The sequence below is a fragment of the Pholcus phalangioides genome, unplaced genomic scaffold, assembly GCF_987345545.1.
Source record: "Pholcus phalangioides strain wild (caught in Gottingen) unplaced genomic scaffold, Ppha-v1.0 ptg000016l_1, whole genome shotgun sequence".
Classification (NCBI taxonomy): domain Eukaryota; kingdom Metazoa; phylum Arthropoda; class Arachnida; order Araneae; family Pholcidae; genus Pholcus; species Pholcus phalangioides.
In genome coordinates this window covers 14,806,919-14,829,652 of record NW_028301609.1, presented here as the reverse complement: position 1 = coordinate 14,829,652, position 22,734 = coordinate 14,806,919, and the positions used below count along the sequence as shown (strand labels likewise).

Below are 22,734 nucleotides of genomic sequence, written 5' to 3'. Positions count from 1 at the left end.
ATGCATTACTACACCATTCATCCGATCGCCATGAAACTTTGGGAAGTTGTTGAGTACACCCTGCGAAGGTTTCTGGCATCGTTTTTTTTAAAGTTTTTTTTCCTTTTTTCATTTCCTTGAATTTCCTTTCTTCTGAGATTGCGGCAACGCACGATGGGTAAGCTAGTATATAATATTATTGATAATCAACTGACTTTTTAAAGTCATTTGAATATTTTCCATGTGCTTTAACGTTTTGATAAACTTTCTGCTTGTATAGGATGTGGATACAATATATTTGTCGCATGACAGCAAAGAGCTCTCTCTCCTGGATTTTGACCATTTGGATGGAAGGTAAAATTATCTTTTGATTTTCTTCTCGAAATAAATTTTGTATCCGTAATTTTGAAATTGCCTTACTAATACAGTAAAGGTCTGCTACAATAAGAGCTTACAGTGTGTGGTTGGAAAAGTTTTCATTGTAGTTTATTTCTCATTATAAGCAATTATCATCAACGTTCTCTCAATGATTCATTGCAAATCAGGGTTGGTGAAAAAACCAAAAACTGGTTTTTTTTTGGTTTAAACCTGATTTTTTTTTGCTTTTCATAACATTCACATTAAAAACAATAAAATTTCTGAAAAATTATAAAACTTTTAATAATTAATTAAAATAAAATGTTTATTAATGTAAATGAACACAATTCCCATATTGATTAATCTATAAATATTCCTGAATATTTTAACATTAAAATATTCAGGCCAAAAGTTGCAAGGGTGTGTTTACCGGTCATGTGAACATGGTGGCAAGGTGTGGTGTCATGTCGTTATTGGCATTCTCTGTACTCATGCAGCACATGGAAAATTTGTGCTCGCAGAATGGATATGACAGCCAGTCAAGGCAAAATGATAATGCAGTTAGCATTGCACAAATTTGTAATTCATGGAAACATCACAAAAATCAAAAAGTCGAAAAAAAGTCATTTTAACAAACAACTACAACTTATACAAGAAATGTTAAATATGTTGAACAGAAGATAGTTGTTCAACAACAGATCAGAGTAGGCCTATGCCATGGTAATGATGTGGAAGTGCTAAATTCATCCAATTTTTCAATCTGACCACTGCACATAACATTTTGGGGTATTCCCAAAGCCAAAAGTTGCAAGGGTTATAGTAGTGTTTACCAGTCATGTGAACATGGTGGCAAGGTGTGGTGTCATGTCGTTATTGGCAAAAAGGATCTTCAGCAGCTGCATTACTAATGTTGCTATGTGCATCTTGATAAAAGTTGTGCTATCCATCAGGGCTGGACAAATCAAAAAAGAATTTAGGTGCCAGCCAAATTCATTAAGAGCGAAACATATTTTCTCCCAAGAAAAGGTCCTGGGTAATTTTTTCTTTTTTTTCTTTTTGCGGGACTTTATGACCCATTCTCATGTTGGAAGGCACATTATTACAAACTAAAAAAAAATTGTCTCGTACTTACACTTCATTCAAGCAATGATGCATATAAAATTTTAGGTGCCAAAACCAATGGTCTAGTCAATCCGACATCTGGGATTTGTCCAGTCCTGCTATTCACACACTGATGCTGTTGGAAGTGCCAAAATGATATGGTTGCGCAAAATAGATTATACTACTGGCCAAGTACAGCATCATCTACTTGTGCATTTTAAAGTTGTTTTTTTTTTTTTTGTCAAAGAATATTCCATTGCTTCATGCAATGGATCTGTGCAAATTTTCAAGCCATTCTGACCAGCAGTTCTTATTCATGTTTTGGAATCAGAACTTTAATTATAATCACTCTGTATATAGCTGATCATTTTTTATAAATCACTTACTACTGCACATCCTAACCAAACAGTGACCCAGTCCATATTCCGAAGAATTTCTAACTGAAAATTATTTGGGCAGGACACTTCACAAACTGGCCAATTTCGGGCTTTTAATACTGTATGGTAGGACCTTGATTAGCTGGGGGTAATGTTAAAATATGTAAAAATAATAATAATTCAATATTTAGCCTGATGGCGATATACAGTATGAGATGTGCTGCTGCCTTTGGAAATATGGAAAGAAAATGAAAATGTCTGAGTTAATGTAACTACTAGTGCACTGGTTTTTGTCTTTAACGAGCAGCTGGTCTAATTTTGGATTGTAAGACCATCTGCCCTTAGCATGCCAGTGAAGTCACTACTGTTATTACTACTTTGTGAAGGGGGAAAAAAGCCTGTGAGATAATGCATCACTACCACATATGTGTGATGCAATCCTCATTCATGAATTTGCTTAAGATAGAGCATCAGAATGTAGTGCAAAATTAAAAAATGGTGTAAGAATGAGAAATTTTTGTACTGTATACAGTAATACCTCGGTTTTCATTGACATTTGTTATCATATTTTTTTCCACAGAAAATTTGTCTTGTTTTCGTCGGTTGCCTCAGATTTCATTAATGTGCAAACTTCACCTCACTGCTAATTTTTTTTCTCCTGCTCAATGTGGCATTATTTCTCGTGTGAGCATCACCTTGCACATCTAGCCAAACAATTCCATGGAAACCAAAGAAAATTTCTAGAGCCAGCAGCCCTTAGAAGAATGCCAAGAACATGATCGAGTTGAAGAAGGAAAGCATTGAAAATATGAGAGTGGCATTGAGATTATTGTAATCGGAAGCATTATGGGATTTCGCCATCCATGATAGGTTCCATTATGTCGAAAAAGGAAGTAATAAAGAAGACTAATATACCGCAAGGTTTGAATGTGCTAACGAAATAAAGATCACAAGTAATTGAAGATGTTGAGCAGTTATTACTAATTTGGATCAATCAAAAACAATTAGATGGCAATTCTGTTTCTGGACCATCATATTTGAAAAGGCCAAACCGTTGTATGCCAATTGCATTAAGAAAATGCCTGGGACAAGTGCTAGAGTACGTACTGATTTTAAAGCCAGCAGAGGCTGCTTCGAAAAATTTGAAAGGTGCACTGACTCGCACAGTGTTACTGGGCACGGGGCAGGTGTGAGTTGGAACTCAGATGGTGCCCCAGGAAGTGATCCTAGATAGTGCCTTGATACCTAAGGTCCTTATGGAGGGGATTCTTTCTTCCAGACAATAATATCTGCACCTCGCCCCCCCCCATCTTTCTCTCCATCTTCCATATGCCTAGAAGAATCTTCAGAAAGCAGACCTGCCAACTCTCTGGATTTAGGCGGGAGACTCCGGATTTCTCACCCTTCCTCTTGCTCTCCGGATTTGTTAAAATTTCTCTGGATTTTGGCAAAAAATTAGATTTTCTGTGAGCTTCCACATTGTTGTGATGTCAATGACTGCCGTCACCGTTAGGGAAAACACCCATAGAGGACAACCGTGGTCATTTCCATCGAGCAGCCATAAAAAAGTCTTGGTGACCGCATTTAAGCAACTGGAAAAGACATGACTTTGTTTACGTAGTGTTTATTGGCAATCATTTATCAGGGGGATGCCCTTGGTTGCCGAAATTCCTGTATAATCGTTATTGTATTCCATTAACAGCCTAAAGTTTTTTCGTCCGCAGCTTTGTATTTTGAAGTTTTTTAATTGGTTCCTCTGATTAAACATGTCTTCAGAAAGAAAATATAAATTTTTTTTTAAGAGTTCATATACTCACAATTATCCATCACTGATAGCATCCACAAAAGGAAACTTATGTTTTATGAACAGTATGTAGATGTGATTTGTCTATTCTGCATGGAAAGACTGACATTAAATTATGTTCTGCTCAGGGGCAATGCAGAACCTGCCTTGGGGGGGGGGGGGTGGAATGGAACTTTTTCTTAATTGATTGAAAAAAATTCTTTTCAAAAATGTTTTCGTGACTTTTTTTTTTGGTCGAGTTTAAGTGCCGGGGAATTTCCAGATTTCTGGATTCCAAAAGTTGGCACATCTAAGAAAGGTATAAAAATGTGAATTCCATGTTAAATTTTTATTTATTCTTTACATTAGTCTTTTATATTCATTTTTAAAACATTAAAAATAATTTCTTATTATTTTTAGTATTAAACATTATATTTATTCTTTATAAAATGTGTTTCTGTATTATTTTGGAGAGTCTAGAACTAATTAATTGGATTTACATTGATTCACATAGAAATAATTGTGTCGGTTTCAGATTGTTTCAATTGTTTCAGAACGCATTATCAACAAAAACCGAGGTATCACTATAATTTTCAGAGCAACTGAGATACTTAATATGAAAGGAAATTTATATTCAGGGCACTTTTATGAGATTTTTTTGAAAAAACCACTTATCATCTTGCACCATTTAAAGATATACCATCAGAATGTACCCCAAGAATATAGAAAATGTGGTAAGAATAAAACATATTGGCTAATAATGAGTTTTTAAGGAGAAAAAATTATATTTAGGCCACTTTTATGTAATTTTTTAAAAAACCACTTGATTAAAACCATTGTTTAAACCAACATAATTTAAACCAAACAACCCTGTTGCAAATTACTCATAATATTGAGATTCTCCTTCTAAGCCACTCTTGTTAAATCAATACTGTGTTTAATAACATAAAATGTTACAAGCAATTGCATGGGTATATTCTTTCTAAATGTAAGCCTGAAAAAATGTGAGTAAATAAATTACTTGCATTTATTGTGGTTTAATTTTTTTATATACCACTACCATTTATATACCACTACTTAACCATGCATGGACGTTGTAAACATTCCTCTGGGCTGGGGAATTTCATGGTTTTTTTAAATATTTAAACAGCATATGATATTCAACTGAGCTAAAAACTTTTAATCAAAAATCTGTAGGTTTCATATAGGTAGTTGTGTTTCTTTGAAGTACTATCATTTAAACCTCTTTGAATAGTCAATAAATTTTATACAAAATTGTGTTAGAAAGCAGAAGCGAGAATATTTTAAGGAGAAACCCATGAAACACACACAAATTGTTTGAAAAAAAAATTGATGGTTTTTAAGCAGTTTGCATTTGCATCCTTTGTCACTAAGCATGGAATAATCCACTTATATCCAGTACATGAAAACTTGTTTATTTATGTGTTACTAGGGGAAGGGGGGGGGGGTTCTGCCCCCTTCCGCCTTTGGCGGCCAACCCCCCACACTTCCCTTCACAACATATCTTGTTTATTTCGTCCTACTTCATCAGCGCGCTACGGAAAGTGACGTGTGAAAGCACATCTTCCTGAAGAAGCGATATTTTACAATAATAAGCAACAAAAAACAAATGAGATTCATCGAGTACCCCCAGAAAACTTCCCCATGGGGGTCCCCAGATTCAATTCGCTGAATTTTAGTGGGGCATCAGACTGGATATATCTCAGGCTACCGATGTGTTGCGAATTTTACAATGTTAAACAACAAAAATCCAGTGAGATACATCCAGGGGCCCCGAATTAGAACCTGAAACATTTTCATGGGGCCCTGACCTGGAAGCTTGTCAGTCATTCCCCCGCTGCGAGTGCCATGAAAAATTTTCATTTGTATTCGTTTTACCAACGAATAAAATCCAGGGCCCCCAACTAATTACCCGGGATACCAATTCGCATACTTTTAGTGGGGCCCCAGACTGGCTTTATCTTGGGCTTCCGCTGTTGCAAATTCTACAACAGAAAAGAATGAGATTCATCAAGGGCCATCATTTTTCACACTATAAATTAGCCACAGAAGGGCCCCTGAGAAGCTGGTTTGGGGGCTCGCCATCTAAATTCCAGCCTAGAGGCCCTGCTGAAGGATGTGGGAGCCTCTCGGTACATGCACCTAACATGGTCCCGATGGGTCAAATGGGTCCCAATATATGCTAGAGTTAAATGAATACTTGACCCGAAATTGTAACCGACTTCCGTCACTCAAAAACGTAACACAAAATCGTCACTAATTTTGGTTGCTTAGAAACAGGCCCTTTTCGAGTTTGTGATTTTATATTATAGAGTAGGTAATAAGACAGCAAAGATATTTATAGACACTATATTTAAGACAGCAAATTTTGAAGGAAGAAGAAAATGACTGGAGTCATAATTAAACTGTCTAATATTATATGAAATAATGAAATTAATGTCTAGGTAAATAACTATTGATAAAAGTTTAAAACATGATGAAATTGTTAGTTTCATATAAAAAGACTTAACTAAGGTTCTTTTTTGGATTCGCAAATTTAAAAAAATTTATCATTTGGATTTTATGGTTATGAATTGTGTGTATTCTACATATTTATTGATTTTCAATAATCTATCACACAGAGATCTGATGCCAATCATTTCAGCTTTGACTTTCAATACATGGTTTACTAAATTTAGAGCAAGTAATACGAAATTGGTGAGTTTCTTTATCAGTATTTCATATCATACTATGTTTTACTTTCCTAGTTATTGTATTATTTTTTTTTTGTATTCTTCATGCTGACATTTAATGGGTGAAAAAAACTGTTCAGGGTCATTAAACTCTGTATCATTTTTCATAAATCTTGCATCCCCATCTAATAGAACAGTGGTTCTCAACCTTTGGTATCCCACACTCTGGTTTAATTTATTTTTGTGAGTGGAAGGCTCTGTCTAACACGCGACTAATGGAAAATGAATTTGGAAAAAAGAAATAGTCAATCACTCGTATCCCAGTACCATGCTGCTGCCCGGCGGTTGAAAAATGCTTCAATAGACATGTTTAATGAATTAATCATATTATATTATGTTAATATAGCCTGGAGCAGCAGTTTTCATTTTTTTATTTATCAAATTTACTGATTTATTTTTTTTCTCGAGTGGCTGGCATAACATAGAGCCCTAAGGGCTCCACAGAGCACCAGTTGATAACGGCTGGCCTAGAGTATTTGTATCAGTCCATGTCATGTAGCATATTTTGAACAGCTTACAACGTTTGGAGCTTTTGTGATAATTAACTTTTTTTGCAGGTATCTGAAGCTTTTGATGTGATTCTCACTGTTCTAAGGAGATCAGTTGCTTTGGAAGAGTTGTATCTTGATAATACTGGAATGAAAGCGTATGAATTTTTTTAAACATGCATAATTAAAATATTGAGCGCTTCCCCCCCCCCCCCACTTGCAACTTTTGTTGTTATACATTCAACTTCATGACTTTGTATGGCAACAAAAGTTGAATTTATCTAAAACACTAAAAATTAACTGTATCAAATATTCAGCTTTGCACGCAATTCAAAATTGATATAGGAAAAGAGTTACCATATATACTTGTGTATAAGTTGAGTTTTTTTGGTTGAAAAAATTTGTTCCTTAATTTGTGGGGGTTGGCTTGTACACGTATATGGGTCAGTTTTTGTAGGAGAAAATATCGAACCCCACTTTACCAAACCATATAGCTAGATGGCCTACACATGTGTTAGCCCATTCTGGCTTGCGACCGTTCTCTTAAATACATAAAAAAATATCATTCTTATTTATTTTCGATTATGTTGTATATTTATATAAGTATAACCCAGGCAAACTTGACGCATAAGTAGTCATGCATGAGATACTTTAAAATTAATTAGTTTATTCGCTCTATACATTTAATTGAATATTTCATTAATGCAAATTGTATTTTCTATATTAACATTCATATTAAGAATTACATACTCCAGTCAAATTCATTAACAAATTCATCTGATGGCCTCCAAAGCAATTAAATATGTGAACTTGAACACTATATGACTCGTGATTTCACTACACTTCTGTTAGCCCCAAAACAATTAAGTATGAGAACCTACACTATAAGTCACATATGGGAAAGAGAATATAATCCATGCATCACTCACCATCTTCATTGAGAGACCCCTCTGCATTCTCCAAAGGCTTGGAAACTTATGGCAGCATGACCTGAGCATCGATTTCTGAGTTCCACACAACTCCGGTCCTATTTACTTTTTTAACTCGTCATTACTCACTTCTCTTTTTAACTCTCTTTCTAACTCATGTCCAGATTTTTCTCGCCATTTAATATTTGATTACAGACGTCCCAGTCCCTCTTAAAACTTCACCCATTTAATTTTGATTTGATACTTCACCCATAGTTTCTAAGTTTCTGTTAGTTTCTTGAGGGTTTATTTATAAGATTGAATATTGCCAATCCATCCGTTATTTCTTTGTCCATGCAACTCTCCATTCAGGATCTTGAGAACTCCAGCAGTAACTATAGATTAGCTATTGATGATTGTAAGGTTCAGGAGAAAAAGAGTTGGAAGAAGGCCTGGGAGAAACTGAAGTTACGAGAGGAAGGAAAGAAAAACAAAAAGGAACATTCGAAAAAGTAGAGTAGTGTGAAAGGTTGCACCAAAGAGACATGACGGTTTCGTTGGGGGATGTTGGATAACAAATGAAATAAAGTGTTGCTTTCTTCTTTTGGGAGTTTAGAACCCAGTTATTTTCTCTGAAATCGCTGTAGAAGTACAGCTGAGGACCTGCGACCGATAAGAAGACGATGGGGGAAAGTTTACTCCGATCCATCCCTAATTTCTTTGTCCATGCGACTCTACATTCAGTACCTTGAGAACCCCAGCGGCCATTACTTAACCTTAAACCTATTCAATTTTTCTCTTTCATCGCAACTCATGACTAACAAACTCAGCATTTTAGATACTCTGTTATACTTTAATTGCACTTCTTAAATAAAGGGATTCTGTTTCTACTTAATGGCAGTCATCTATTCTCCACCTTGAAATTTTTCTTTTATTCATTGGTCCTCTTTATTTTCTATGATTCTGTTTTTTCTAAAAGACAAAACTCCTCGGATGATCCTTCTTGCCTAGGCATCCCTGGAATACAACCGACCAGATGCTTTGCGGTGGTAACTAAGGGATTCCCTATTTGAACGGCGACTGCCCTATCTACTTACATTAATCTGTGATTGTATTTCTTTAAATTGAGACTATGTTCCCACCGGCATGGACAAAGCATCTTCATTTGCATGGAGCCATTTACTTTAAATCCTCAAGAAATATGTCTACTATCCAGTTCCTATTATTGGATTACTTGCTTGCTATGCCATAGTATATTTTACTGCCGCCTGCTTTATTGGCACCTGGAAACTTGAAGTTCTTTATAATTAAATCTTAAAATAACAAATTTAAATACTGCAAGCTATCAATTTTAAATTCCAGAGAATATTAATTTTAAATATTCCCTCTATTTTCAATTTCTGTTTCAACTAGCGTAAGATTATTAACATGAAAGATGCTTTGTCCAAGCCGGTGGGAACATAGTCCCAATTAAAAGAAATACAATCACAGACCGGTGTAAGTAGATGGGGCAGTCGCCATTCAAATAGGGGTATCCCTTAGCTACTGCTGGGGTTCTCAGGATCCTGAATGGAGAATTGCATGGATAAAGAAATAAGAGATAGATTGGCAATTGCCAATCTTATGAATAAACCTTCAAGAAATGAATAAAAACTTAGAGATGATGGGTAAAGTATCAAATCAAAATTAAATATGTGGAGTTTTCCAAGGGACTGGGACGTCTGTAATCAAATCTTAAATAGTCCAAACTATTGATTTTAAATACTCGAGAATAATAATTTTAAATATTTCCTCTATTTTCAATTTCTATTTTAACTAGCCTTAGCTAATTAACACATGGCTAGCTTGAAGATCTGAGACGATCTTCATTGGACATAATTTTTATATAAATAGTGATTTTTGTAGTTATGTTCAAACTCTCAGAATCGATGATTTAAAGCCAAAGCAAAAAAGAAAAACTTAATTTGGTTTGATACTTGGTGAACTTGCATCAATTTTACAGCCTTTAAATATAAAAATTAACAAACCCTTTAAATTAAAATTAAATGTAAAAGTTTTTGGGTTTTTAGCTGACATGAAGTGCAGTTTTTGTCTTCCGACGTTGCGTTCGCACGAGTCGCGAACATTTTCAAGAATTACTTAATGGCAGGCAAAAGGCTACTACTTATGCCTTCTCCCTGCACGTTGGGATTGATCTGTTGAGCCAGATTTTCCCCATTGGCCGAAGTTGATCCTAAGGGCTCTTAATAATGCTTGGGTTTCAATCTCATTTTTAAAATGGGAAACCAAGCACTGTTGATTTTCATCCTCTCTTCCTTTCTGTTGAAGCAGTTCTTGTGCTTTTGAATTTCGATTACTTCTCTAAAAATATGTTGAAAATACGAGTATCTCTTGTCATTGGATAGCACTTGGTGTTCGCGAAGAGAATTTTGTGATCCTTGGTCAGGGCATGATCTGCTACGGCTGACTTGTCAACCTGTACTGTACATCACTGGTTTTTCTACTTTCCGTGAGGCATTTTTTCATCCCCTGTAGAGTATCCATTGGCCTGGAAGGTCCTAATCAGGTAATTTTTCTTCACCAAAATGTTCTGGTTCACAGATTTTTCTTGCCTTTCATACCTTAGCTTTGATCTTACCTTGCTTCTGGGCAGGATGGTGATTAGACTTCAAGTGCAGGTATCTGTTTGTGTGCGTCTTTCTACGGTAAACCGTATGGCCCAATCTATTACTTTTCGTCATGACCAGAACATCTAGAAACGGAAGGGTCCCCTCTTCTTTCTCCATTGTGAAAGTTTTTCTGCTCCATGACCCCATATAACAAATGTGTTGTCCACATATCGAAACCAGGTTGATGGCTGGTATTGTGCTGTCGCCATTATGTAACTCTTGAAAATGTTCGCCACTCGTGCAAACAAAACGTCGAAAGACACAAACTGTACTTCACATTGTCCGAAAAACCTGAAAACTTTTAAATTTAATTCTAATTTACACAATGGCCACGAAAGCCTTTTTTGTTTCATTAAACCCTTTAAAGATTATAATCATAATCAGGTTTTTTTAAAGGGACTTTTAATAATTATCAAAGATGCCTTAAAGACAGAGAGAGAAACCCCTGACATTGGCTTAGTGTGACAGTGGGCTCATTAGGCGTGAAATTCAGTTTCTACCCAAATAAATCATCAAATCCTTTAAATGTTGACTTTTTGATTTTCATGATTTGTATGTTGCACATTAGTAACATGATGGACACGACTGAAGATGACATCTTCTTTGAAAGTGACGATGGCGATGACAGCACAGTTAAAGATGAAAACGAAGATGTCACACCGAATTGGCTGTTAATATTGAGCTCAGAGAGTCAGAAGAAATGGATTCGAAAGTTTGAATCATTTTTCATTGTAACTGATTGCATGAAAATGTATGATTTTTTCTCTCCTAAAATTCACTGATTTTTGTGGACTCAGCTTGTCGACTCATACACTGGCTTTCCATTTATTGCAGTTTTGGTGGTTCTAAAGTGAGGGGTCGGCTTATACAGGAGTATATATGGTTATTAAGTTTTGAAATTGATGCACCTTTAGTACTTATGAAATAAAGATAGCCTTAGAAGTGATCTATTCATGTCTTTACATTGATATAAACTCTGTTATTTTCCAATTTTTGATTTTGGTTTTTTTTGCAGAGATTTTACTTATAAGCTATCAATGGCACTGATAGCAAATCCCAACACTGCTCTCCATACACTAGATTTGTCAAATAATCTTATTGAAGACAAAGGTAAACAAATCATTTTTTTTTTCTCCCAATTTTTTTAAAAAGTTTGTTGTGGCAGAAAACATTTTTTTTATAGAAAAATTCTCTAAGTAATCTTATCTAAATCATAGCTGTGTAGTCTCAGTCTATTTTTTATCATAAGTTCAACCAATTACAGTCAACGCTCATTACAATGACTATGCATTATAGTGACCCATTCATTATAACAATCAAAACGATAAGTATATAAAAGACTAACAATTTAGTAGTTCGTTCTGAATCATTTGTAAAATTATACTTTAGTATTAACTTCATTAGCAAAAATCAAAAGTTTACTATGTTTCATTAATGCCTCTGACCATTTACAAATTCCTTTTGCATTAAAAAAACTCTTAACTTGGGGAAAATAATCTTCCTTGAAGGCTGTTTCAACCAATTTATACGAATAAGTGGTAATTATCAGACATTTCACAGTTGATGCCAATTAAATTACAATCACATTTTTTTTAATTGAAGCAATAATTTCTCTATCTCTTTTAGATCTCTTTTGAATTGATGTATTTTAGATATTTTTACAACTATGTTTTTCAATTAAATCTTTTTCAATCACCTGATTGGGCATTTTGCTTATTGTGGTCTTTGTATTGCTTCAACAAAAACATATTAGTTGTTTATCAATCAAGAGGAAGACAATTTAACAGGCTTTGCAATATTAGTATAGTACAGTATTCTACTTTAAGATATTATTTCACATAAATGAGCTTGTTTCTCATTTGCAGAGATCAATATGTTCAATTAACCGCCCACTTCTTTGAGATAAGTTTTTAGTATATTTAATTTTGATATTCAATTCAATTGTTTTCTTAATTATTAAATCAAGTTGGAAACGTTACTTATTTTTTAGGCAATTAGTCTGAATGAATTTCTGTGGTAAAGGTTTATTGTAGCAGTAAAAAAAGCTGTATCATCACACCTTGTTAATTTCCTTTAAATTTTCTATTTTATTTTCCAGGAATAAACAGCTTGTGTGGCATCATTGCAAAAATTACTCAAGGTAATGATAACATTATATTCCTTTTATCTGTGTTGTCTGTATGTCTTTCTTTCAAATCCAATTTTGTATAGTTTCTTTTTGTATTGTTAATGTCTAATACATATGATATAATACAATTGAATACATGCCATAGCTGTATGTTATTTTACCATAGGTGCTGGTCAAATGGGTGGTACAATAGCCAGGCTCCACAAAGGTCTGGTACACTTGAATCTGAGTCGAACAGGCTTGACATCTAAGGGAGTAAACACTCTTGCTCATGCATTATCGCTGAATCGAGCCATGCCTTCCACATTGACATATCTCAACCTCAGTGACAACTTATTCAAGGAAGATGTCAATGTATGATTTTTTTTTTCTCCCACTCATCAGAGAAAAAGACTCTTTTTTTAAAAACTGTTTAATGACCTCTGATGTGTGAAATAATGAATATAATTTAAAGTGTAATATATAAATTTTTTATTAATATATATATTTATTTATTTATTTATTTATTTATTATCATGAAAAATATGCATCACGTTGATTTATAAATTTAGCTTGATGAACTGATGTGACAATGTTTTTTTGAGATTTTTGATTGTAGAGTGTTGATAAATCAACTAATAATGTTATTTATGGAAAAAAAATTAGAGTGAATATATTTTTTCTTGTACATGAGTACCTTGTTGGGCATTTTGCCTGTTGTGGCGTTGTATTTGTATGAGTGTGATTTGAATGTATATATGTTTTATTTTAGAAAGGACCAATTGACTAATACCTTTATAACAACTGAAATAGCCTAGTGGTTAATAACATTTCCAATTTTTTTTCTTAATTTCAGAATCTTTACAATTTTCTTGCACAGCCAAATGCTCTTGCTCACTTAGATCTATCTGGAACAGAATGTGCTTTGGATATGGTATGTATGAGTGTGAAATAAGTTTATTATACAACATCCTCTCTCTACTATTGATGTTTAATACAATTTATTATGTCAGAAAATGTACACTATTTTTGATGTCCATTTCTATTTTTTTGTTTTATGAAGGATCCATCTATATTTAAAATATTAACATGTTGAAGACACAGATTTTTATATAGGCAATGATTGATTTTACAAATTATTCCCCTGGTTTCAAATATGGTGCCATTTCTTTAAACGACTTTCCCATTTATGAACTTTTGGTTTTTACAAACCAATTGTTGAAGTTTGTATGAGATTGTAAAAATGAGCATTTGACTGTATAACCTTTATATATGTGTTTTGGACTTCATTTGGTTAAATCAGTGAAAATACCCTTATGCTCAAATTATCACATGTTTGTTAACTTTCATGCAAATTTTTGGGAGCTTTTTTTCTTCTAATATACTGTATGTGAAATCATTCATTGTATTGAAATACTAGCTATAATACCCGGCGCTGCCCGGGTTTTCTTCAGTGAGGCTTTTTTGGATCACGTGATACCTCCCTCTCTTTTTCTTGAGGGACATACAAACCGTGTCCAAGTTAACCAATATGGCGACCTGCGCGATTCATGACATAAACAAATCTAGATTTACACAGCAACGTAGAAATGAATATATATTTTTATTTTTTTTAAGGGGCGCTAGGTATTTCGATCACCCCCCCCCCCCCCTGAACTTCAAGTTAACCATCTGTCTGTTCCAGCTTCCAAAAATCCTTAGTTAAAGCTGTGGAATTTTTTCGATGCACTTTTCACGGGCTCATAACTAATTTTAAAATATCCTAACCCACTTGAATTTATGAAAATAAATATCAAAAGAGACAATATGGAGACATTCATTTTCATACTTGAGAAGATATAAATGAAATCAATGATATTGCTCGAATATCCAACTCAAAAGAATAGGTTTGGCTAATTACTTCATATTTAATCTCTTGGGCTTCGTATATCTCTAAGCGAACTGAATATTTCAAAAATCGAGAATTCAATACAATTTTTAAAATTATTGATGGGGCGGAAAATCCCACTAATTTCCGCATTTATACAGTAAAATCAACAATTTTAGCACTGATTTCTATGAGGATCACCCTTTTCCTGACTCTCAAAGCGATGCTGATGATGATTATGACGTCTATACAAAAAGCCTCATTACTGAGAGTATATTGAAAATGTGGCAAACCATTATAAAGGCATAAACTATTATACATATACTAACAGGATTAAAGAAGTGACAAACCATTGTAAAGGCATATACACGTCTGAAACGCATTGCTAGGGAACCACGGTAACCAAAGTAAACGTTCGGAAAGTGATTGTTGAGGCCCAAAAACCATTGTTGCCGGACAGTTTTTTGCCCATTTGGGGCATTTGCCCTGGGCTGACGAAATTTTAAAGTAGCCTATCGTTCAAGTCGGGTCCCATTTGGTATATATGCAAAATTTGGCGACAATCGATCTAAAATTGTAGATTTGTATAGAGAACATACACGCACACAGACAGACAGAAAATTAATTTTATATATATAGATATATATATATATTAAAAAAAAACTTATTGTGTGTATTAAAATTTACTTTTGATTTTTAGGTTTTTGGTGCTCTACTTCGAGGTTGCACTCAAAAGCTGGCTGCATTAATTTTATCAAGAAACCAATTTTCAGCCAAAAAAACCAAAGAAGTCATAGTGCCACCTTCATTTAAAGCTTTCTTCTCAAGCACAGTGGCTCTAAAGCAGCTGAATATGTCTGGGATTCGATTACCAGTTGAGGCCTTAAAGTATGCGGATGCAATATTTACATTTATTAACTATGGGTGGAGAGGGCTGGATTGACTGATCTAATGTAATATATATGTTTATATGAATTGACATCATCGTGCCCCTCCCCCAGCAATAATGACCATGTCCCCCCAGACTTCCAAGTCTATCTCCGCCTATGTTATTAACTTCTTTATTTTTGATATGAAGCTTCTATTAACGTTCAAGATTGATCTGTCGTCTGTCACACAATATTGCCAATCTAATTATTTCATCAGCGTGTGTCAATAACTATAGCATTACATACAAATAATTGAGCTAGAATCACTCGCGAACTTTTATGGCTAGAGCTATTGTGGCAATTACATAATTCTTTCAGGTTATTGAGCCATTGGCCAAAATTTAAAACAAAACCAGTTACTTCATTTTCAGTTAAAGCACAAATCTTCGGTTATTAGTGGTAAATTATTAAATAGAGAAATTAAGACAAAATCTTGCCTTGGATTGAAATACCTGAACTGCTTTTCACTTTGACCTCAGGCTATCAAATGATACATCAAAATTATAAATATTTATTAAAAGGATTGCCTAGTAAAGAAATATTTTGTTAGTAGAAGTATATACCTATATTCAATTGAATGAAATTTTTGTTCATTTTAAAATCATACAGATTTTTATATGTTTGGGAATGCTTAGTAACTTTTCTTCTTAAAAAGTGGGATTTCATAGATGTGAACATGTTTGGTATGAACATTTTAAAATGATATAATTCTGTATAAAAATAACTATTCATTTCAAGAATCGACCAAGACTTTTCTTTATCCTGAAAAATAGTTTTCCCTTTATTTTGTAGGGCTATGCTTCTGGGTTTAGCATGCAATGAAATAGCAACAGATATGGCGCTGGATTTGAGTAACAATGAGCTTAAGTCACACGGTGCATTGGTTCTTGAATCTTGTCTACCTGGAATTCGTTGCCTTTGCAGCTTGGATATCAGTGATAATGGTGAGAAAAACATTATTTGTTCTTGGTTTTGTGCATGAACTGTGCCATTTTGTTTCACATCAAACAATCCCTCCACCTTTGGGTTTATATCGAATTAACTTGACATTAATTGGTTAGTTGTGTGTGTGTGTTACAAAGTCAGAAATCCCATCAGGTCTGCTAATTATGGATGTTGGACCTTTTGTGGATTTTGGAACATCTGTATATTCTAGACATACACATCCAATGGGGAAAAAGTTAAGTTAAAAAATATACACAGCAGCTAACAAACATGGTTTTGAAAATTCAGAAAAGAGATAATTAGCAAAATGATTTCAAAACATTATTTGGTCCAATGACTTCAGCATTTGAACTAGCAAGCTTTCTTTAGTTTCATAGTAAATGTTTAACTTAAATTATAATTAAAATGGTTTCATTTTTAATTATACATCAGCTAGTAAATAAATCCATCGTAATTATCTTGAGAATTTTTTTTATCATATCTTAATTTAACATTTCTTGTGATAAGCGTTTATTTTTTTAGTCTATTTACTTTCAGTCTATTTCCATGATTTCACTCATGCATTACAATTATATTTGAATTACACTAGCTTTTAATTTTCTTACTCTAATTACATGTTTGTTTACAGGTTTTGATGTTGATCTGGCCAACATTGTTACAGCTGTTGCCAAAAATAAATCCATAAAACATCTTTCTCTTGGGCGTAACTTTCTCAACATAAAACCAAAGTAAGTAGTGTGAATTGATTGAAATTGAATTCACTCAAAATATGTACAAGCCATGATGTATAAACAAAATACATATCAAGGAAAAAAATATTTTCTGGATATTATGCTGAGGTGAACTCGAAAAGAAAAGCCATCAAACACATATTGTTTATACAAAGAAATTCAAATACAAAATCAGAAACCACAACAGACGAATTGCCCAACAAGATGGCTGGAAAAAAAGGAAAAAGGTTTTAGAAAAAAGCCTGTATAAAATTATGGTTGTCGTAGTCTGAAAGAAAGCCAGAAAAAGTAACTAAACAGCTAAAATATGTCCATACAATGCAGTTGCCATTCTTTAAATATGGATAGCTTCTCAATTACTCCCACCCATCTTATTATATCTATTCTTGAAGGTGTCTATCATGGGGAATTCATGACATCAGAAGGTAAGCTATTCCATACATTTACAATCCTTTTAGAGAAAAACTCCCTGCGACACAATAACCTAGAATTATCCACAACTAATCGAAACTAGTGTTTCCAAGTTAAAGAATTTGAAAGATGGCATAACAGTATTTCATGATCCATCATATCGATCCCCTTGAAAATCTTAAATACTTTAATCATATCCCCAGGACTCCTATGGTTTTCCAAAGAAAACATTTAACGAATTATGTCTTTATTCATACCTCAAGCTTTGCATACCGACAGTGATCTAGTGGCTTTTCTTTGCACCCCCTTCGACTGAAGATAGGGCCTCCAAAACTTTACTCTAAGTCAGGACAAACTAAGCCTGGAAAAAATGGAAGGTTAACTCTGGGATAATGCAAAGAAAACTTTTAGAATCAAACAAAGAATTCTATTGGTTTTTTTTGACCACCGCCAAACAATGTTCAGAAAACGTAAGCCGCTCATCAATGAGAATTCCCAAAGCGGCAAGCCTAGTTGCATCTGAAATAGTTTTCCCATTTAGCTCGTAAGTGAATCATGGGTTGTTCAAACCAAAATGAGTTGTCCAGAAGCAGCTCCCCTCTCTCTTGGATTCCCAACTACACCTATTAATTTAACAACCACAAATTTTCTAACAATCTCATCAATTTCCTGATAGAGTTTATCGATAAAAATTGAAAAGAGTATGGGTCCGAGGACACTTCCCTGAGGGACTCTCTTTGTGATGCCTGTCCAATCCAGAAAACTCCCCATTCACCATAACCCACTGTGACCTATCTTGCAACCACAATTCTATCCAGTTCAATAAGTCGCCCCCAATCCCAGCCAATACTTCAAGAGTTTACCACATTAGACCTGATCGAAAGCCTTTTGAAAATCAAGATAGGCCAGGTCGACGCTTTTCCCTTTTCCTGAAGCCTTAGTCACATGATCATAGAAGCAAAAGAGGTTGGTTATGCATGACTTTCCCCCTTCTTGAGCCAATGCTGATTTTCAGACAAAACATTATTATTCTCCATCCTTTTTATGAGTTGCCTGTTGTTAATTTCCAGTATTTTGAAGAGGGAGCTAGTTAAACTTACTGGGCAATAATTTTAGATGGTTCCCCTACTACCCGTTTTAAAGATAGGAAGTTTCCAATCCTGTGGGACAACACCTTCAACCACATTACTCCTGTAGATCTGTGCGGTTGGTAAAAACAGCTCATTAGTGCATTCCCTAAGGACTCCTGTATAAATGTCATCTGGTCTTGGTGCCTTGCTAGCATATACATTCCTAAGAAGTTGGAGGACTTTCCCCCATCATCAACTTGAATTCCATTGAGTTCTTTATCAATCCAAGGTTCACCCCTACTTGAAATATCACTGTCTTTGTTGAAAACTCTTGACATGAAAAAGTCATTTAATACCTTACATGTTTTTGTTGCCTCTCTACCCTAGACCCTTTGACTAATGGACCAACAGATACAGTGCATCCATTATTAACATACCTAAAGATGATTTTGGGTTTATGTGTCAATATTATCTGCCAATCTAGATTCCACTTTCTTACTATCTCTAATTGCTTTCTTCAACTTTTTCCTTGTATCATTATATGCGGTCAAATCTAAACTTCCGTTCTTTAATTCTCTAAATGCCCTTTTCTTTTCAAGATAAAGCAAAACACATTACCAAATGTTTTGTATATTTCATATAAAACACAGCAATAAAGCTACTTGGTATTCAAGTGGTAAGCATGCTAATCCTTGATTCTTTTATGACTATAGCAGTACCTGCTCCTTGTAACTGTGCTCTGAGCAAGAACAAACATAATTTTGCTTCCCCCCCCCCCACGGTAAATTTTGATTATTATGTTTTTACTTCCCCTTGAATATTCTGCTTCCCTTTCCCCTATTATTTTTGGCCTTGATTGTAACTCAATAGGGAATGATTTCAGGTTTCATAAAGGTTTTATTTCATTTGCTACTCTTTTCTTGTGATGATAGTTTTGATTGAAAAAGAGTATGTTGTGTTTGAGTTCATCCATGTGCTATTTCAATTACAATTTGTTAATCATTTTTTAACAGCCATTAATTCAGGATTCGTACTTTATTTTTCCTAGATATATGGCTAGAGTGATGGATTCTGTAGTGCAATTAATTCAGGAGGAAGATACTGTTCTAGAATCATTGTCTTTGGCAGATTCAAAACTTCGGGGTGATACATGTGTTGTGATCAATGCCCTTGGAAGCAACCAGTGTCTTACATCGATTGATATCACGTAAATAATATAATACAACTACTCTAACTCCAATCATATGTGTAGATAATTGTTTGAAATAAATTGATATAATGATTGATATTCAGTGCTTCAGTGTTATTGCCTTTCATTTGCCATTATGCTATTCATTCATCTATTTAGATCAATTCAGAACCTTGTGACTTAAATAACATTTCTAAAAATTAGATTATGTGATATGAAATTGAAAATAAACATACTGTGTATATACTCGGGTGTGAGCATATGAGCCAACTCCCCTCCTCCAATGATAAAAACTCAAAAAATTTAGAACTTGTGTGTAAGCCGCCTGGCAGCCGAGTGGTTAGGGAACTAGCTTCTCACTGTGCAGGTCTAGGTTTGAATCCTGGTTCGTGCATGGATGTCTACTAATCTAACACTATCATATTTCCTGGACAGATCATGCTGATCCTCTGGGAATACGTGAAGATCGCATTATTTAATTTCAAATTGAAAAAAAAAAAATTTAAAAAGCCAGCTTTCAAAAAATGAGACACATTTTCAGAGAGAAAAAAATGTACCTTTTATATCTTAAAAATACACAATGAAAAATTATTACTTTCATAATTGGTTTATTCCTCTTATTCCTTCGGCGAACGCTTTATGAGATAGCAATAATATATTTTTGTATCATATCAATGGCTACCAAAAGGACAAGGCACTAGTGTACAATATTTGAGCCTGCTACCTGGATGTTTGAGATAGCTTCCTTTTGCGAGTCATAGGCTGGTGTAATTATGTTATGTGGATTGGTGATTTTTTTGAAAAGATTAATTATGTATGGTAATTTATTATCTGAGACTATCTTTTTCTATCCAAATTTAGACATCTGAATGTTAGCTTTTTAATTTTTTTTATATTTAAATTTCTTCTTGTATTTAATTTTTTTTCCTTTATATTTGAATTTCTTTTCCCTTATATTTAATTTTTTGCAGCGGCAATTATATGGGGGCTGCTGGAGCAAAGACACTTGCAAAAGCACTTCAGATAAATTCCAAACTCAAATCCATTTTATGGGACAAGAATGCTACTCCACCTCAAGGTTTCCAAGACATTGCTTATGCTTTGGAAAAGTAAACAATTTTAAGAACTTTTACTTTTGAAAGCTATTTGACATTGTGAATTGCTAGGAATACTACAGGAATGTTTATTAGTGCCTGTTGAACCTATGTATTGTAGTAATCAAGGCAGATGTTGACCTGAAAAGTCCTAAAAAAAGGACCATACAAAAAGAATGCCTTAAAAATAAAAATAAAAAATGCCCTAAAAATTGAAAAAAAATCCATTACACTGACAAAAATGCTATCAAAATGACAAAACAAATTTCTTTATAAACTGATTATGTTCAAAAGTGAAAAAAAAAATTTAGTTTGAAAACTACATTATTCTAAAAATTAAATTTCATAAAAAAATTGCCAATGAATTTTTTCAAATCAACAATTTATAATTTATGTGTGAGTTAAAAAATGTAAAAGAGAAAACAAATTTTTGCAAGTATAGTTTTTTGAGGTAAATTTCAACATTAACAGATGTGATTGGGAATATTTGAGGGAAAAATCCTCAACCTACTCAGTTAATTCCTCTTCAATTTCAAAAATTTTAGACTGCCTTGTGGAGAAAAAAAATTTTCTACAGGCGAGAGATATGTAAAGTCCCCTTTTCTCATTACTTTTTTTTTGAATTTCATACCAAATTGTCCTAACCCACCTTTAGCATACCTAAAGAACTTCTTTGACTTTACCGATAGCATCAGTAAGCTTCATCCCTTTCTGCAAGAACTGGATAATGGAAAAACAGAGTGCTGAAGTTTTGATCTTATATTTATGCCATCTATTTTTCAAATATTCCTTAGGTTCAAAATCGTTCAACATGAATTTGCAGATTTGAAAATTTTCCCTGTAATACATGCAAGTACTACCAGGTTCTCAATGAACTTTTTTTTATTTAACAAAAAAAAAGTCCATATGACTCCACCTTTGACGCTGGGGTGGGGATCAATGCCTCCCCATGCTCCCTGTATCTCCGCCCGTGGTGGAATTGTTACTAACTTTGCCTCTATTCCATAAAGGATGATACAAATGAAGTGATGAAATTAACACATTTTTGGTTTTAAAAAAATCTAGTCTACTTTTTTTGAAAAAAAAAAAATTGAAAAAGCGAAAAAATATCCTAAAAATGCCAAAAAATACCCTAACATTTGAAAAAAATGCATTAAAAGTAAAAAAGTGTTAAAAAATGTAAAAAAAATACAAATGGCATCAACATTCGGGCCCTGGTAGTAACCAATACTTTTTTGCCTTGCAGCTTGTAAGTTTTTTTTAGTTTTACTGTGACTTTTCCACCATTGTAAAACATTAATCCCCCGAAATATATAATTCTTGTACTGTAATCCTGTATTTAACTGTACATGCACCTTGTAAACATTAATCTGAGGAATTTCTAGTTGATTGGGGTATGCTTGAGAACCAAACACACTTCCACGTTAACATTCCAACAGGGACCTTTATCATATAGGGAGCCTGTAGGAAAGTCGTCAAACATCCCAGTAGGCCCAGAGCACCCCATCAAGCATAGAAATCCAATTTATTCCCCCATCACATCTACCACTAAGTCTACCCAAAATGTACGATATGGACAAGAGGTCCCAGATGTATAACAATAAGGACGATAGCTGTAGGTGCTGGACTTAGAATAGAAGAATATATATAAAACATCAATATGCAATAATATAAAAACATGAGCAGACAGCGCCTTGGATGATGCAACATCAGGATATTCAAGAGAAATAGCATTACAAACAGAATAACAACCAAGGAAAAAAAAATTGTGAATCAATTGGGGAAAATATAAAATATTGTCGGAATTATTCTTTTTCTTTTGTGTTCGAATGTAATTCTTGTTATACAGGAATCTAATTTCATTTGATGTTTTAATTTCTAGAAATTTCACTCTGAAGTACATGCCATGTCCAATTTTTGATGCAACTGCTGCCATGAAAATTGCACCTGAAAAAACTGAAGCTGCCCTTAGAAAG

General features: G+C 34.0%; 1 protein-coding gene across 4 annotated transcripts in view; it reads left to right on the top strand.

Moving 5' to 3' along the window:
* LRR (capping protein regulator and myosin 1 linker 1 leucine rich repeat protein) overlaps positions 1-22,734 on the top strand; it is a 124,503-nt gene that overhangs the window by 47,782 nt on the left and 53,987 nt on the right. For all 4 annotated transcript variants that reach the window (XM_089245681.1, XM_089245683.1, XM_089245682.1 and 1 more), the window contains exons 7-19: positions 260-333; positions 6,240-6,315; positions 6,908-6,996; positions 11,431-11,525; positions 12,514-12,555; positions 12,710-12,897; positions 13,379-13,456; positions 15,090-15,277; positions 16,111-16,262; positions 16,892-16,991; positions 19,524-19,682; positions 20,636-20,773; positions 22,641-22,734. In XM_089245681.1, the coding sequence (XP_089101807.1) occupies positions 260-333; positions 6,240-6,315; positions 6,908-6,996; positions 11,431-11,525; positions 12,514-12,555; positions 12,710-12,897; positions 13,379-13,456; positions 15,090-15,277; positions 16,111-16,262; positions 16,892-16,991; positions 19,524-19,682; positions 20,636-20,773; positions 22,641-22,734 (1,473 nt within the window). The remainder of the gene's footprint in view (positions 1-259; positions 334-6,239; positions 6,316-6,907; positions 6,997-11,430; positions 11,526-12,513; positions 12,556-12,709; positions 12,898-13,378; positions 13,457-15,089; positions 15,278-16,110; positions 16,263-16,891; positions 16,992-19,523; positions 19,683-20,635; positions 20,774-22,640) is intronic.